The sequence below is a fragment of the Sphaeramia orbicularis genome, chromosome 3, assembly GCF_902148855.1.
Source record: "Sphaeramia orbicularis chromosome 3, fSphaOr1.1, whole genome shotgun sequence".
NCBI lineage: Eukaryota > Metazoa > Chordata > Actinopteri > Kurtiformes > Apogonidae > Sphaeramia > Sphaeramia orbicularis.
Genome location: NC_043959.1, coordinates 19870490 through 19884427, shown reverse-complemented (window position 1 = coordinate 19884427; position 13938 = coordinate 19870490). Strand labels below are relative to the sequence as shown.

Sequence of the window (13938 nt, the reverse complement as noted above, 5' to 3'; positions counted from 1 at the left end):
GCCATGATTCTTTCATTTTCAGCATTAGAGACACACACTCCGGTTCTCACACTGCACACACACTTTAGAAGAATGTGTTATCTATTTTTAAAATGTGTTTTGGCTCAAACTGTTGTGCTCATTTGTTTTACTTAGTCTGATCTCAGATTGAGGAATCGTGCACCCGCACCTCACCGTTTTATTGGTTTATTAATCCAATAACTTTTATTGGGCTGGATTTCTGTCTCATAGATAAAGATCAGTGCTAGTCCTTCCCAGATGCACCAGAGCAGCGTTTTTTTAATCTCCAAGTAGAGAAACCGAATATTCAGTGTTTATGATCCAGCTGAAATTCAGAGGGTCTGCCCAGTGGAAAGAGGAAACAAACTGAAAATCTACAAATGCCATAAATTACACAGAGACGCTAAAAACAAGCTAAAGAGTTAGCAAATGTAACAAAAAGCAGCTAAAAACATGCTAAATCCTTGCTAATTTTAGATAAAAGCTAAAAATAATCTAAAAACAAAATCAATTTTTCCAATAAAGGATTAAAAACCCCCAAAACATTTCAAAAACAGAGAAGCTAAAAACAAGATAGAGTTAGCAAATTTTATGAAAAGATGGTAAACACATGCTAAATCCTTGTCAAATTTTACAGACAAGCTAAAAATATAGAAACCAAATACATTTTTCCAACAGAGCATTTAAAAAGCCAAAAGAATTCTGAACTTTACAGAGAAGCTAAAAGCAACCTAAAGCGTTGTGAAATTTTACAAAGAAGCTAAAAATTTGCAACCCCCCCCCACTAAATTTTACAAATACAGCTTTAAAAAAAAAACAAAAAAAAACAAAACAAAACCCAAAAACAAGTATCACAGACATGCTAAAACCTCACCAAATCTTACAGAGAAGTCTAAAATAAACTAAAAACTCCAGAAATTTTTCAGATAGAAGGTAAAAACAAGTTAAAATTCCACAAATTTTTACAAAGAGAATATGAAATCAAGCCTTATAACGCTACATAATGTCCCCTTCTTGTTGTCCTCATCTGGACACTGATACCATCTCCACTTCTTGCATATATGTGTATTCACTTCTTCAGATTAAAAGCCCAGTTTTCTCATGTGACTTGATGGAACAGTATTTCATCTGTATCATCAGTATCTAAGTCAGCGACCGGCTGCTGCTGAAGGTACATAAAGGAAACGCTGAGTCATGAACTGTGACGTTTTCAGCCTCCAGATCTGAACAGAACCCAACACCTGAGATGAGGAACGGATGATTTAACACTTTAAGAGGAGGAACTGAACCGACATTCTGATCTCAGTCAAACCACATTGTTTTCATTCTTCCTCAGTTTATTTAGTATTTCTTTCTCTTCATAAATGTCAGCGTTCATCCCTGTTTCTATCTAATACGTCATATTGAAAATGCAAATACAAACATCTGGAAGGAAACTCAGTCCACTGTGTGAAACACTGCACCGTCATTTCCTTGATCCTTGTCTTCTAATCTTTGTTTCCTGAAACCTCGACTCCTAAATCCTCATCTCCTGAACCCTTATTTCCTAAATCCTTATCTCCTGAATCCTTGTCTCCTGAATTCTCATCCCCTGAACCCTTGTTTCCAAAATCCTTATCTCCTGAACCCTCGTTTCCTGGATCCTCGTCTCTTAAATCATTGTTTCTTGGATCCTCATCTACTGAATCCTCGTCTTCTGAATCCTTGTTTCCTAAATCCTCATTTCCTAAGGCCTTGTCTCCTGACTCCTCATCTCCTGAATCCTCGTCTCCTAATTCCTCATTTCCTAAGGCCTCGTCTCCTGACTCCTCATCTCCTGAATCCTTGTCTCTTGAATCCTCATCTCCTAAGGCCTCATCTCCTGACTCCCCATCTTCTGAATCCTCGTCTCCTGACTCCTTGTCTCTTGAATCCTCATTTCCTGGATCCTCATCTATTGATTCCCTGTCTCCTAAATCATCATTTCCTGAGACCTCATCTCCTGACTCCTTGCTTCCTAAATCCTCATCTTCTGAATCCTCATCTCCTGACTCCTCGTCTCCTCTGGGAACAGGACATCAGATCTGGATCTCCACCATCAGACAGATCGGGTCAGGGAAACCTCGTTCCCCCGCATCGATCTCTATTGATCTGCTCCAAAAGGGCAAACAGCTGCCCCCCCCTCCTCCTCAGTTACATCCCATCTCCGGTTTTCTAAAACAGGCTGTGGTTCCTCTCCTATCATCTGAAACAGCATCAGCCTGGTGGTTATTTTAATATTTCACTTACCGTGGCCTCAGCAGCTCTAACACCGTCTGTGTTTGTTTAACCTCATTTAACCTTTGACCTTTAGTGAAGACGGACACTTCAGTATCAGTATGTAACTGAAATAAACTCTAGTGAGCCCAGGTTAGAGCTCAGTGTTCTCTGTGAAGCAACATTTTAACACAAATACAATGTTAAAAATGCCTTAACTGTAGGGGTGTAATGGTACAGAAACATTTCTGTTTGGTGCGTTTTTGGTACAGGGGTCCTTGGTTCTGTATGTTTTCTATACGTTTTTGGTACAGGGGTCCTCGGTTTGATACATTTTCTATACGTTTTTGGTACAGGGGTGTTTGGTTCGACACATTTTTCGTAAAGTGAAGGAGACCAATTTAATTACAAAAGCTTTATTGAGGTAAAAATGCAACATATTCTGAACAAATAAGTGTCACTATACAGCTGAAGTTTTTATACTACTGTGTGGGTCTTAACGGTTAGGTGGTGTCAGTGTAAATCTGTTATGAAATTTGATGTGTTACCCCGAAATATAACCGATCCTCACAAAACAATGGCGGCACTCCTGTTTTGGGGGAATCCAAGATGAGACCATAGTGCAGGCAGAGGGTCTTCAACTCTGTCTTTGTACCTGTGACGCTGCTCTGCGCTGCCATACTGGTTCATATTCAGCATGTGGATAGTGCGTGGAGCGCTTATGCTGCGTTTCCACTACACGGTAGCAGCTCAATTCAACTCGACCCGGCCTTTTTGCATTTCCATTATGTAAAAGAACCTGGAATCTGGTACCTGGTATCTGGTACTAGTTTTTTTTTGTATCTGCTCGGCCGAGGTTCCAAAACGGGGGAAGAGATACTAAAACGTGACGTGTAAACACTGCAGACCAGTGATTGGTCAGAGAGTTGTCTCTGCGTCATTGTGTCGTCATTGTGTCGTCATTGTGTCGTCAATGTGCGATCCGCCATTTAAAAAAAACAGATGCGGAAGTCTACAGTAAATATACCAGTAGACTAATCCATGATGACAGTCTGCAAAACTTCACCGTGGTCAGTCGAGGAGGTTCAGACATTTCTATCCTTGGTGGCCGACGAAAAAATTCTGCACGAGCTTGACGGGACAACACGCAACAATGAGCGAATTTATCAACAACTCTCTGAGGAGACGTCACGAAAGTTACGCGCCGCATCGCTGTGACGTCCAGGTACTCTAAAGTCGGTAGTATCTTGTAATGGTCTCCAGGAATAGTACCTGGTACCAGAGTCAAGTCAAGCTGGTTCCAAGTAGTGGAAACGCGGCATTAGACGTCCATCTAGGATAAAAATATTGCACATGGGTTCCACTTGCGGCCACCCTGCACATACTGCATGCGTTTCGCTTTAAGGTTCTTGTGGAAACTTAAGGCAAGTGTTTGCGTTCTTCACATAGGCTATATGTATTTGTTCAGTACACCTTTGAATTTGTATTGAAGACCCTGAACCAAAATAGTTCGGTACAAAAACCAGTGCACCGTTACATCCCTACTTCTGAGGAGAATATTTTAACAGATCTGTAATTTTTTTTTCCCTGAACTTTGACCAGTCTGCAAGGCACTGACCCATCTTTAATTAAAACACTTCTAATACATTTCCGACTCCATTTTGCCTCACGTACCAAACATAAAAACCAAAGAGCTCGGTGTCTGATCTGTGACTGGTTGCAGCAGTCCACTGCTTCACACAAACTTTATTATACATCAAGGAAAATACCTAATTATGTGTATAATAAGCCATTAAAATCCCCTTTCCCATTTCCCTTCTGTCATCACAGTTCCTCCTCCACGTCTGCTGCTTCTCTGCCTCCTTCAGCAAGAACAAAACACACAGAAAAGATGACCTTGGACCAAATATCCAACCTTTCACATTCACTTTGCTTCATTATTCACATTCAGAGTAAAGCTCAAACCTGCTCAGTAAAAACCAGCAACCTGCAAAGCAAACAAAAGACTTCAACAGAACTCAAACAAAACAGCCTGTATTACATCCTCAGTGATGTACAGCATAAAATATGTACAGTAGGGGTGTTAAACATACAGCCCACGGCCCAAAACCAGCCGCCAAAGGGTCCAATCCACCCCATAGGATGAATTTATGAAAGGCAAAAATTACACTGAAGATATCAACAAGCAGGGCTGTCAAACTCACTTTAGTTCAGGGGCCACATACAGACCAATATGATCTCAAATGGGTCTCAATGGGACCAGTAAAATACAAAGAATAAAATAAAAAAAACTAGAAGCACTCGGAGAGCACAGACCTCCGCCAAGGCAGATCAGTGTCCCGGATTTGGAAAGTTTCAGGAAATGTTGATACTGGCACAAGGAACAAATGATTAAATTTTGGTGGCGATTGGGGGTGGGGGGGCCCACTGATCGGCCTTGGCGGAGGTCTGCACTGTCTTTTCTAGAAAAGCATTCGTAGAGCACCCCACCCCCGATCGACACCAAAATTTAATCATTTGTTCCTTGTGCCAGTATCAACATTTCCTGAAATTTTCATCCAAATCTGTCCATAACTTTTTGAGTGACTTTGCACACAAACAGACAGAGAAACCAATGCCGACAAAAACATAACCTCCTTGGCGAAGGTAATAAAAAGAACAAATATGAACAAAATATAGAATGTCTTAAGTGCAATTTTAACAATATTCTGTCTGTTATTCAATGTTTTGTGTTTTTGCAGATCCACTGTGATCTGTAAGTTGTAATGAACATGTGTAAATGATAAACTGAGGCAGAATATTGTTAAAATTGCACTTGATTTTCTAAATACATTTCAGATTATTCATGTTATTCACATTTTTTACAGGATAGTTTGTAGATGTGAACATTTTCATTATGTAAATCTACTTTTTGGAGTAAAACTACATGATCAAAGTTCAGAGTTGTGACAATTTGTAAGTTATTATGTTATTATTTTACTGATCTGGCCTGTTTGAGATCATATTGTTCTGTATGTGGAACCTGAACTAAAATGAGTTTGACCCCCCTATTGTAAAATAAAGTTGAAGTGTAAAGGAGAGTTCTTTTAAAACATTAATTCAGCAGTATATCACCTCATATTTAGTTTATTTACAGTCTTTGGAATCTAAGCTGTGAAGTGGCGAAGCTCCAACAACACTTTGTTCAGAATGAAAACTCTGACATGAAGTGAATTAAACTACAGCAAAGCTTCAGAACTTCCGACCCGTTTGTGTTGAGCGTCTGAAAACTGGGTCAGCGTTGAAGCCGAGAGCAGCCGCCGCCATGCATGAAGCGGCAGACGTTGACTTGCCGCTCTCATCTCAACAGGGGGCGACTGTTTGATCCAGACGCAGAATCTGAGCAAAGTCAAGCTTTTAACTACTGTTTTTACTCTGGAGGAGAAATCAGACATGAAAACAGTCTGGGTAGGAATGCAGACATGTTTACGACTTTCTGTCTCATGTCAGATACGATCAAAAACCTGGTTTAAAATGTAATACCGCTGACGAACACTAGATGATGCTGCAAAAAGGCCTGGATTCCACAGACACTGAACATGGCTCTAGGAATACTCATTATTTTCCAGGAGTTAAACATATTTTTATACTCTAAGTGTTTCATCCTCCATCTTTGAATTATTCCTCCATTTATAAGGCTTTAGGCTTTGATTGACAGCTCCTTCACCCAATGAGTTCATCAAATTAAACATTTTTTTCCAGACAAACACTAACATGACTGTCAAAGTTAGCATTTAGCATTAGCCTCCCCATGATCTTTAATGCTAATACAGCTTTGCCCCTTTTGTCCAAATATGGTCACACCTGGCTGCAAAAAAAGCCAATATAGCAACAACCAATCACCAAGTTTGTCAAAGCCACATGCCTCGTCTTCCACTGCACTACTTACCTTTTAACCATTTTTTTTTTCTCTCAAGTTTTGTGAAATGTTGTAATGTTTTTAACTTTGTCAGCATTTCCATACACATATTTTTAACATGCAAATGGAAAATGTAAGTAAAACCACCTGTCAAAGTCCCATCTCTTCTGCTGTGCATCATGGGAAATTTAAAAAAAACATGAATAGCGGTCAGACAGTAGAGAAATGAATAATGCATCACCATTTACATTTTAGATGTTTAGCAAATTTGAGGATAATTTACGAACAAAGAAAGTTGCAGTTTATGAGAAAAAAAGTAGTGAAGCATCTATTTTTTTGTTAAACAGCTCAATCACCTGAATCTCTAGTTGTGATACACATCATTAAAGCCAAAATAGCAGGTGTTTTGGTATATTTTACCCTGATATTCAGATGTAAAAGTCTTAAAGAGGTTAAACGGTTCTGGTTTGATTTAACAGCTCCAGTCTGGTTAGGAAAGTCCCGGTCTAGTTAAATGATTCCAGTCTGGTTTAATGGATCTCGTCTAGTTTAACAGTTCCGGACCAGTTTAATAGTTTTAGTCTGGTTTAACAGTTCTGGTCTGGTTTAACAGTTCCGGTCTGGTTTAATGGTTCTGGTCTGGTTTAACAGTTCTGGTCTGGTTTAATGGTTCTGGTCTGGTTTAACAGTTCCCGTCTGGTTTAACGGTTCCGGTCTGATTTAACGGTTCCGGTCTCGTTTAACGGTTCTGGTCTGGTTTACTGATTCCATCTTCAGACTCGGAACAGACTGTGAATAGAGACCATTACCATGATGACGCCTCCATGTCTTCCAGGTGTCTTTTCTTTATATTTACAGATTTTTTTCTGATACTCCAACAGTTTTTCAACAAACTCAGACTTTATTCACTTGGAAAATTATCTGTAAACTGACAAACATCCCGTGTAAATGATGGAATAACTCAGACTGGATCAAAGTGACTCATTTCTCCATTAACTGTAAAAAATATTTTTGCTGAAATAAGTTCCTATGGGGCACAGCTAGAAAAGGGGCGGGGCTTCAGCTCTGTATGTGTGAAGTGTGTCGAGTGGTGTTTGTGGACTGGACCCTGTGTTGTGTTTGTCTGCAGTTTCACACACAGACAGAGGCTGGAGGCAGAGGTCAAAGGTTAACTGTGGTAGAGTGTTAGGTCAGAGGGTTAAAATGGACACTTTAGAGCAGCAGGCTGTGGGTCAGGAGGGGAGGGGGCAGTGGCTGTGTGGTCCCGTGCCATGCCGCCCCCCTCCCCCTCCCATCCAGCGGTGTGCAGATAAATGCGTATGCGTTGTAAGCAGCTTTCGTACCTAACCAGTCGTTGAACTTCTTAACCTCGGACGGCAGCCCCAGCTCAGTGAAGTCGCCCATGTGCAGGAGCACGTCGCCGTACGGCATCTGGATACCGTCCGTACGCGAGTGTGTGTCTGACACACACACAAACCTGGTGTGTCCGGCCGGTTTGGGGGTGTCATAGGGGATGGGGTCCACCCTGGAACACAAACATGGAGGGAAAACAGAGCATGAGCCACAGCGTCCTGCATTTACAGAAAAAATATCAACCGTCATGTGACAAATCAACACTGGTGACTGAACAGATATTAGAACATTTACACAAATCTACATTTTACAGGTGAAAATCTTACTTCCTGTTTTCAACTTTCACCACTTGATGCTGATGTGCATTCAGCTTGTGATCACTTTAAATCATCAGATTTGAATAGATTCTAATGTTGTAAATATAGTGAACACTTACAGTGATATTAATTTTTTATGTGGGCATTCTTAGGTTTTAAAGCAACACAACAGACTTCTTCAGTCCGCGGGAGGTCCTCCCAGCCTCAAACTTGAATCTGCAGTGCGAAAAACTGACCGCCGCCGAGGCTCTCAGAAGTGGATCGCAGAAGCCGGTCATTCTCGGAATATTAACTTGGAGCCACACTCAGCCATAGGTGATACTATTATCAGAGAACAAATCTGGACACCAGACACTGAACCTTTGTCAGTGTCGTTGTGCCCATTTTACCTGCCCCGGGAGTTCCTTCCTGGGCACGTTTTAAAAAAACAAAACAAAATAAAAACATCCTGCCCCCTCAAATTAAAGTTTGCAAAGTTTCAGGAGGTAGGAAAAAGGTAAATGAGCTTCACAACAGCAGGAGACTTAGAGGAACTAGTAACGTATGTTAAGTTTCACTTTCACTTTGCAAAGGGAAATGTCTGTTCTACCTCCCACACTGTATTTGATGTTGTACAGAGATGGCAGACTATCTCACAGGAGGCTCCGAACTTTATAGTGGGTGATTTTAATCATGTCTCACTGAGGCAGACCCAGGTAAATTTCTATCAGTATGTCTCCTGTCATTCCTCAGGAAGTTTGCCAGCATCAGTGGCTTGTCAACAAATGAGTATTACCAAGATAAGAGATTTTACGACAGTTGCTATACATTTAATTAAGATTACAACTATATTGGCCAATGACATTAATTGCAATTATCTGTAAATCAATTAATCCTCAACTCAAATTTCAACACTATTAAAGTGCCTCAACATTGGCAGCGACATGTTTCTTATTTAGTTAAAAGAAAAAACCCAGGAATTTTTACCCAAATGTCTGCAACGTCTAGAACATTGTCACGTTTTCCATCTCTGGAGGCTGCAGGTACGAGTATCTCATCTTTTCTATTTCTCCATGAAATACACCGAGCCATAAAAATGTTATTTATGGCGACGGTTGCCCTCGATTTTATTCAGGCATTTTATAATTTTAACATTATTCTCCGTGAGCAGAGCTGCAATTTAAACAACATGCCCTTTTCACCCCTTTGCTGATATTTTGAAAAGGTGCACTCAATAACACACGACGCATATTTTTTAGGAAATGTATGCTAATTTCAGAGCAAATAGCAGAAGGGGGCAAAAGCGGAGCCTAAAAAATATCATTTGTTGTGATAAATAAATGACACGGTGCACGGAATAATGCAAGAGGCAGAGGAGAAAGCATCTGAAAGGAAAGGGAGACATTACAGCAGAGGAAATGTGTGTTTTGGACGGAGTGATCAGGGAGGTGAATTAAGGCATGCCATGTCCTCTCCATCCATTATCTAAAGAAAAAACACTTAGACCCAAGTCTGGCTGCGAAAAAGCCTTTGATTCAGGCTTTTGTTCGATGTTAAAAAGAAAGAAAAACCCGGCATTTTTTGTGAGTGAAGGGAAGGAGCAGAAGAAAAACGTCTGCTCTGTAATTGAAGTGTACAACGTGCAATCTGCCGCCGCACCATTATTCCATTAGAAGGGATGTCACTCTGTCGACATCACACGCAATCACAGCCCGACACACACAAACCGAAAATTCACACATCTATGAACGCAGCACGGACCGATGTGGAATCAGAAGGTTTTCAGACGGCGTCAGTAGAAAATGCACAAAGTGGAACTTTGTGTTTACGTTGTGTTCGGTTTTTAAGGTCAGTGACGGGACGGATCGCAATCTGTCAGCCTTCTGGGATGTAGTTGCAATCTGTGTGTGTACCATGACCACACACACACACACACACACACACACACACACACACACACCGTTAGTTTTCTGCTTCTTCAGCACATTAAACACAGACAGTATACATGATGAATGAAAGGGTTGATGTTTGTGTTGTGTGTTTTACATGTTGTACGATGATGCATTTGGGGACTGAACTGAAGACGTACAAGAGACTTTGTCATTGTATTTTTATACAATCACATTTGGGTGCACTTCCATAAAAGATACTCAAAAAAACCCCCAAACAAACAAAAAAAAAAACATTCATATAAAAACACACAAAGCAAAGTGCATTTTTACAGTCGGTCAGTTAAATATTTAAGTTGAACTGAATTACCCAATGTGGGACAAATCCATCCATCCATTATCATCCATCCATTCAATATCACCATCAGTCCATTATCATATATCCATTATCATCCATCCATCCATTATCATCATCCATCCACCCATTATCATATATCCATTATCATCCATCCATCCATCATCATTCGTCCATTATCATCATCCATCCACCCATTATCATATATCCATTATCATCCATCCATCCATCCATCCATCCATCCATCCATCCATCCAATCAAACTCATTAGTTCAGGTTCCACATTCAGCCCAGTATGATCTGAAATGGGCCAGACCAGTAAAATAATAACAGTGAAAAAAGTTAAATTACATTATGAAAGTGTTTTATATCTACAAAGTTTCCTTAAAAATGTGAATAACATGAACAAGCTGAAATTTCTTACGAAAAATAAGTGCAATTTTAACAATATTATGTCTCAGCTTATCATTTATACAGTCATCTGTCAACTCAATAACTCATCTGTCACTTTACTGTTGCACCTTTATTGTTTATTTATCGTCTGCTCAACCCCCCACTGTTTATACTTAAACTCTGTTTACAGTTATATTCTGTTTTTATATTTTTTCTACTATGTTTATTGTTGCACCATGGGGCCTTAGAGTTTTGGTAACTTCAGTTTTCTCTTTTCTAAATGATGAATATCCTGACAATTAACCTTGATACTAAAAATATCTTTGATTGTTCATTAGAGTCAAGTGCAAACCCTTAAAATAAAACTATTAAACTGTATTTCATTATAAAACATATTTAAAACAGTCTTGAAATGGCTGGAATTCTGGACTTTTTACATCCCTACTGGCCTTGAAAATAAGAAAAAACTCTCACATAAACTCATTTATATTCATTCATAAAACAGGAAATCTGCAGCGCTGCTTTTTACTGTGACTTCAGGAATAAAACCACAGTTCAAATATGGCATCTCAGCCCCTAGTGTGATCTTATGTGCAGTTAGATCTCGACCTGGACTTCCTGAAACCTGCACCGACGCCGACTGTTTGTTGTTTTCACCTGATCTCTGTTTTGAGTCCAAACAGCTTATTCTTCGACCTCAGCTCAAAGGTCTAAAACTACAGCAGCCACAACGAAACGGCCACAGATTAACAACATGCACAGTCTGGAGGAAACAACACTGGAAAAAAGAAGAATGTACATACACTGAAGAGCTGGTATCATGATTATTATCAGGTTAAATGTCAAATCAGGATTTTTTAAATGCATATTTTTAGTTTGAGTACAAAGTTTGTGGTTTTAAGTTATTGGTAAAAAGCAAAGATGCAATGAAATAAAAAGACACAACAATATGAAAATGATGTAAAAGATGGAACAAGATGAAAAAAAAAAAGCAAAAAATGTTTCAAGATGAATGAAAGACTCAAAATGCTAAATAAGATGAAAATGAGATATAAGAAACAACAAAAAGTGTAAAAGACAAAAGGTTAAAATGATGTCAGATACAGAACAAGGCAAAAACTGATGCAAAAGAGAAAAGCAAAACAAACATGACGCAAAAAGTAAAATAAGATGAAATGAGATGCAAGAAAAAATGAAACGATGGAAAAGACAAAAGGTGCAAATGATGTAAAAGATGAAATGAAGAAAATGTCAAAAGATTCAGACAAAAACACTCATTAACATTAACCCATAAAGACCTAGTGTGACTTTTGTTTCAGTTCCCAAATGAAATTTTCTCTCTATTTAACCTTTCTGAAGTGAGTTATCATGATTTATGGTATTTTGTACTTTGGGAATTTTCAGGGAAAATCTGGTATTTTCTTATATTTAATTTACTGATCATGTTGATGTTCATAAAAGCTCAAATTAAAGTTGAGGGTTGTTGTATCGGAAAAAGAGAAAACTGAAGATAAACTGATTTTTCGGCAAAGATATCATTAACTGAACATAAAAGAAGTATCTCCATCCACCGTCACTGATCCAACTCCATGGGTTTTACTGGTGAATCAATGTTATAGAAGATGACGGTGTCTCCACGGTAACTACAGAGCCTCTGAACGTCCAAATGGGTCAAATCTGATGACCATAAAAAGATGAAGAACTGTATTTTACACCAATTATTTACATGTATTGATTGGATTAGTGGATCAACAGGTATTAAAACAGTTTAGATCAGTGGATACATTTGGTCTTTAAGCGTTAAAAAACTAAATGCAGGTTGTGGATGTTATGAAACAATGAATTGTGCTCATTTTTCAAGTATTGCATTTTCTTCCCATTTCATAAATATTTGTTGACATTTATACCACATTTCAAAGTTTTTTTTTGGGTTCATTTTTTTCCTCATTTTACATGTATTTTGTACATTCTTCCTTAAAATGGTCTATTTTTTTGGTTAAACCTGTTTTTTATGTCCTGCTGTAAATAAAACATGACCATGAAAACCTGACAAACTGTATTTTACACCAATTATTTACATGTATTGATAGGATTAGTGGATCCACAGGTATTAAACAGTTTAGATCAGTGAATGGTTTTGGTCTTTAAGCATCAACTTCATTACACACTTTGAAAACTATTAATAAGAAAATACTGAATTTAGCAAAAAGAAACGTTTCGTGCGTGTTTTAACACTGAATGGGAATAAAATAAACCTTGAAAACAACAGAAAAATGCAGATTATGAAATATGCAATTATAGCAATAATGATAATGATGGCTTTAATCGCCAGCGAGACGTCATGAGGATTCTCCTGATTGAGGACGAAGCACATGGCATGACCAAACACACACGTATGCACACACACACACACACATATTAAAACAAAGGCAGGAGAAAAACAAGCTCCATCTCCTCCCCTTCCCTTTGAGATTTAATCCACCCTGAGAATGTAAGTAAATACCAGCAGCCCCTATCAATTAGAGCAGGACCGAGCCAAGAAACCTTCATGACGGCACTGCATGCACTCACAAACACACACAAAGACAGGGCCCCCGTCTTTCCTGTTAACATACAACTGTAGAACAATCCAGAGGTTCATTAGGAATGTATGCGGAGTTCAGGAGTTCAGCTGAGCAGCGCCGGCCTCTGATCTATTGTAAACGGAGACGCTGAAAATGAAAAGTGCTTCTCTTCCCACAGCAGGTAAAAGAATATTCTGAACGGTGTCAGCGTGAAGGTTCCTGTTAACATGTCTGAGCTCTGGTGTGACATCCAAGGCAGACTGCAGCAGCGGCGGGTTTGGGGGTGGGGGTGGCGGTGGAGGGGTGCTAGCGCTAATGCTAATGTGTAGGAGCAGGAGCCCACTCTTAAATCCACCATGACACCAGAGCTGACACCGAACTAGGTCTGAGTCTGCACAGATATCTGCACCGTGAACCCACGTCTGATCCTTCGACAGCGGGAAACCCTCAGCGTGTCGACTAGAGCTGAAATGTGACGATAAAAAGAAGAAGAAAAAAGAACCACCCAGATTTACTGTGAAAACCAGGACCAGGTCTGAGTCTCTGCTCCACAGACAAACTCAACCACTCTGCTCCACTTTCAGCTTCAGCTTTGGCGCAGTTTCCTCCAACATCACTGAATTCACTGGGTATGTTCCACAACTGTTCACTGATCTCAGACCAGTTTGTCGTTTTTCACTCTGACTACGACTCCATTTGGTACCAGATATGCTCGGATGATTCCATTTGGTGGGTTGAGATTTATGTGAAAGGACTAGTTGACAAACAGTTGGTCGACTGATGTAGTAGTTCAGAAAAGTCATCAAAAGGTGAAGATTTTTGACAACTTTTCTGAACTGCTAAACTAGTCATTTAGTAGTCGTACTGCTAAATTAACTAAATTACTACTAAATTAACTAAATTACTAATAGTTTCATTGGTTAAACTAAATTGCCCATGGGTGTGAAATGTGAGA

At 39.4% G+C, this 13938-nt stretch overlaps 1 protein-coding gene across 2 annotated transcripts in view; it reads right to left on the bottom strand.

Moving 5' to 3' along the window:
• mpped2a (metallophosphoesterase domain containing 2a) overlaps nt 1-13938 on the bottom strand; it is a 106096-nt gene that overhangs the window by 55996 nt on the left and 36162 nt on the right. For both annotated transcript variants that reach the window (XM_030130735.1, XM_030130744.1), the window contains exon 3: nt 7477-7658. In XM_030130735.1, coding sequence (XP_029986595.1) covers nt 7477-7658 — 182 coding nt within the window. The remainder of the gene's footprint in view (nt 1-7476; nt 7659-13938) is intronic.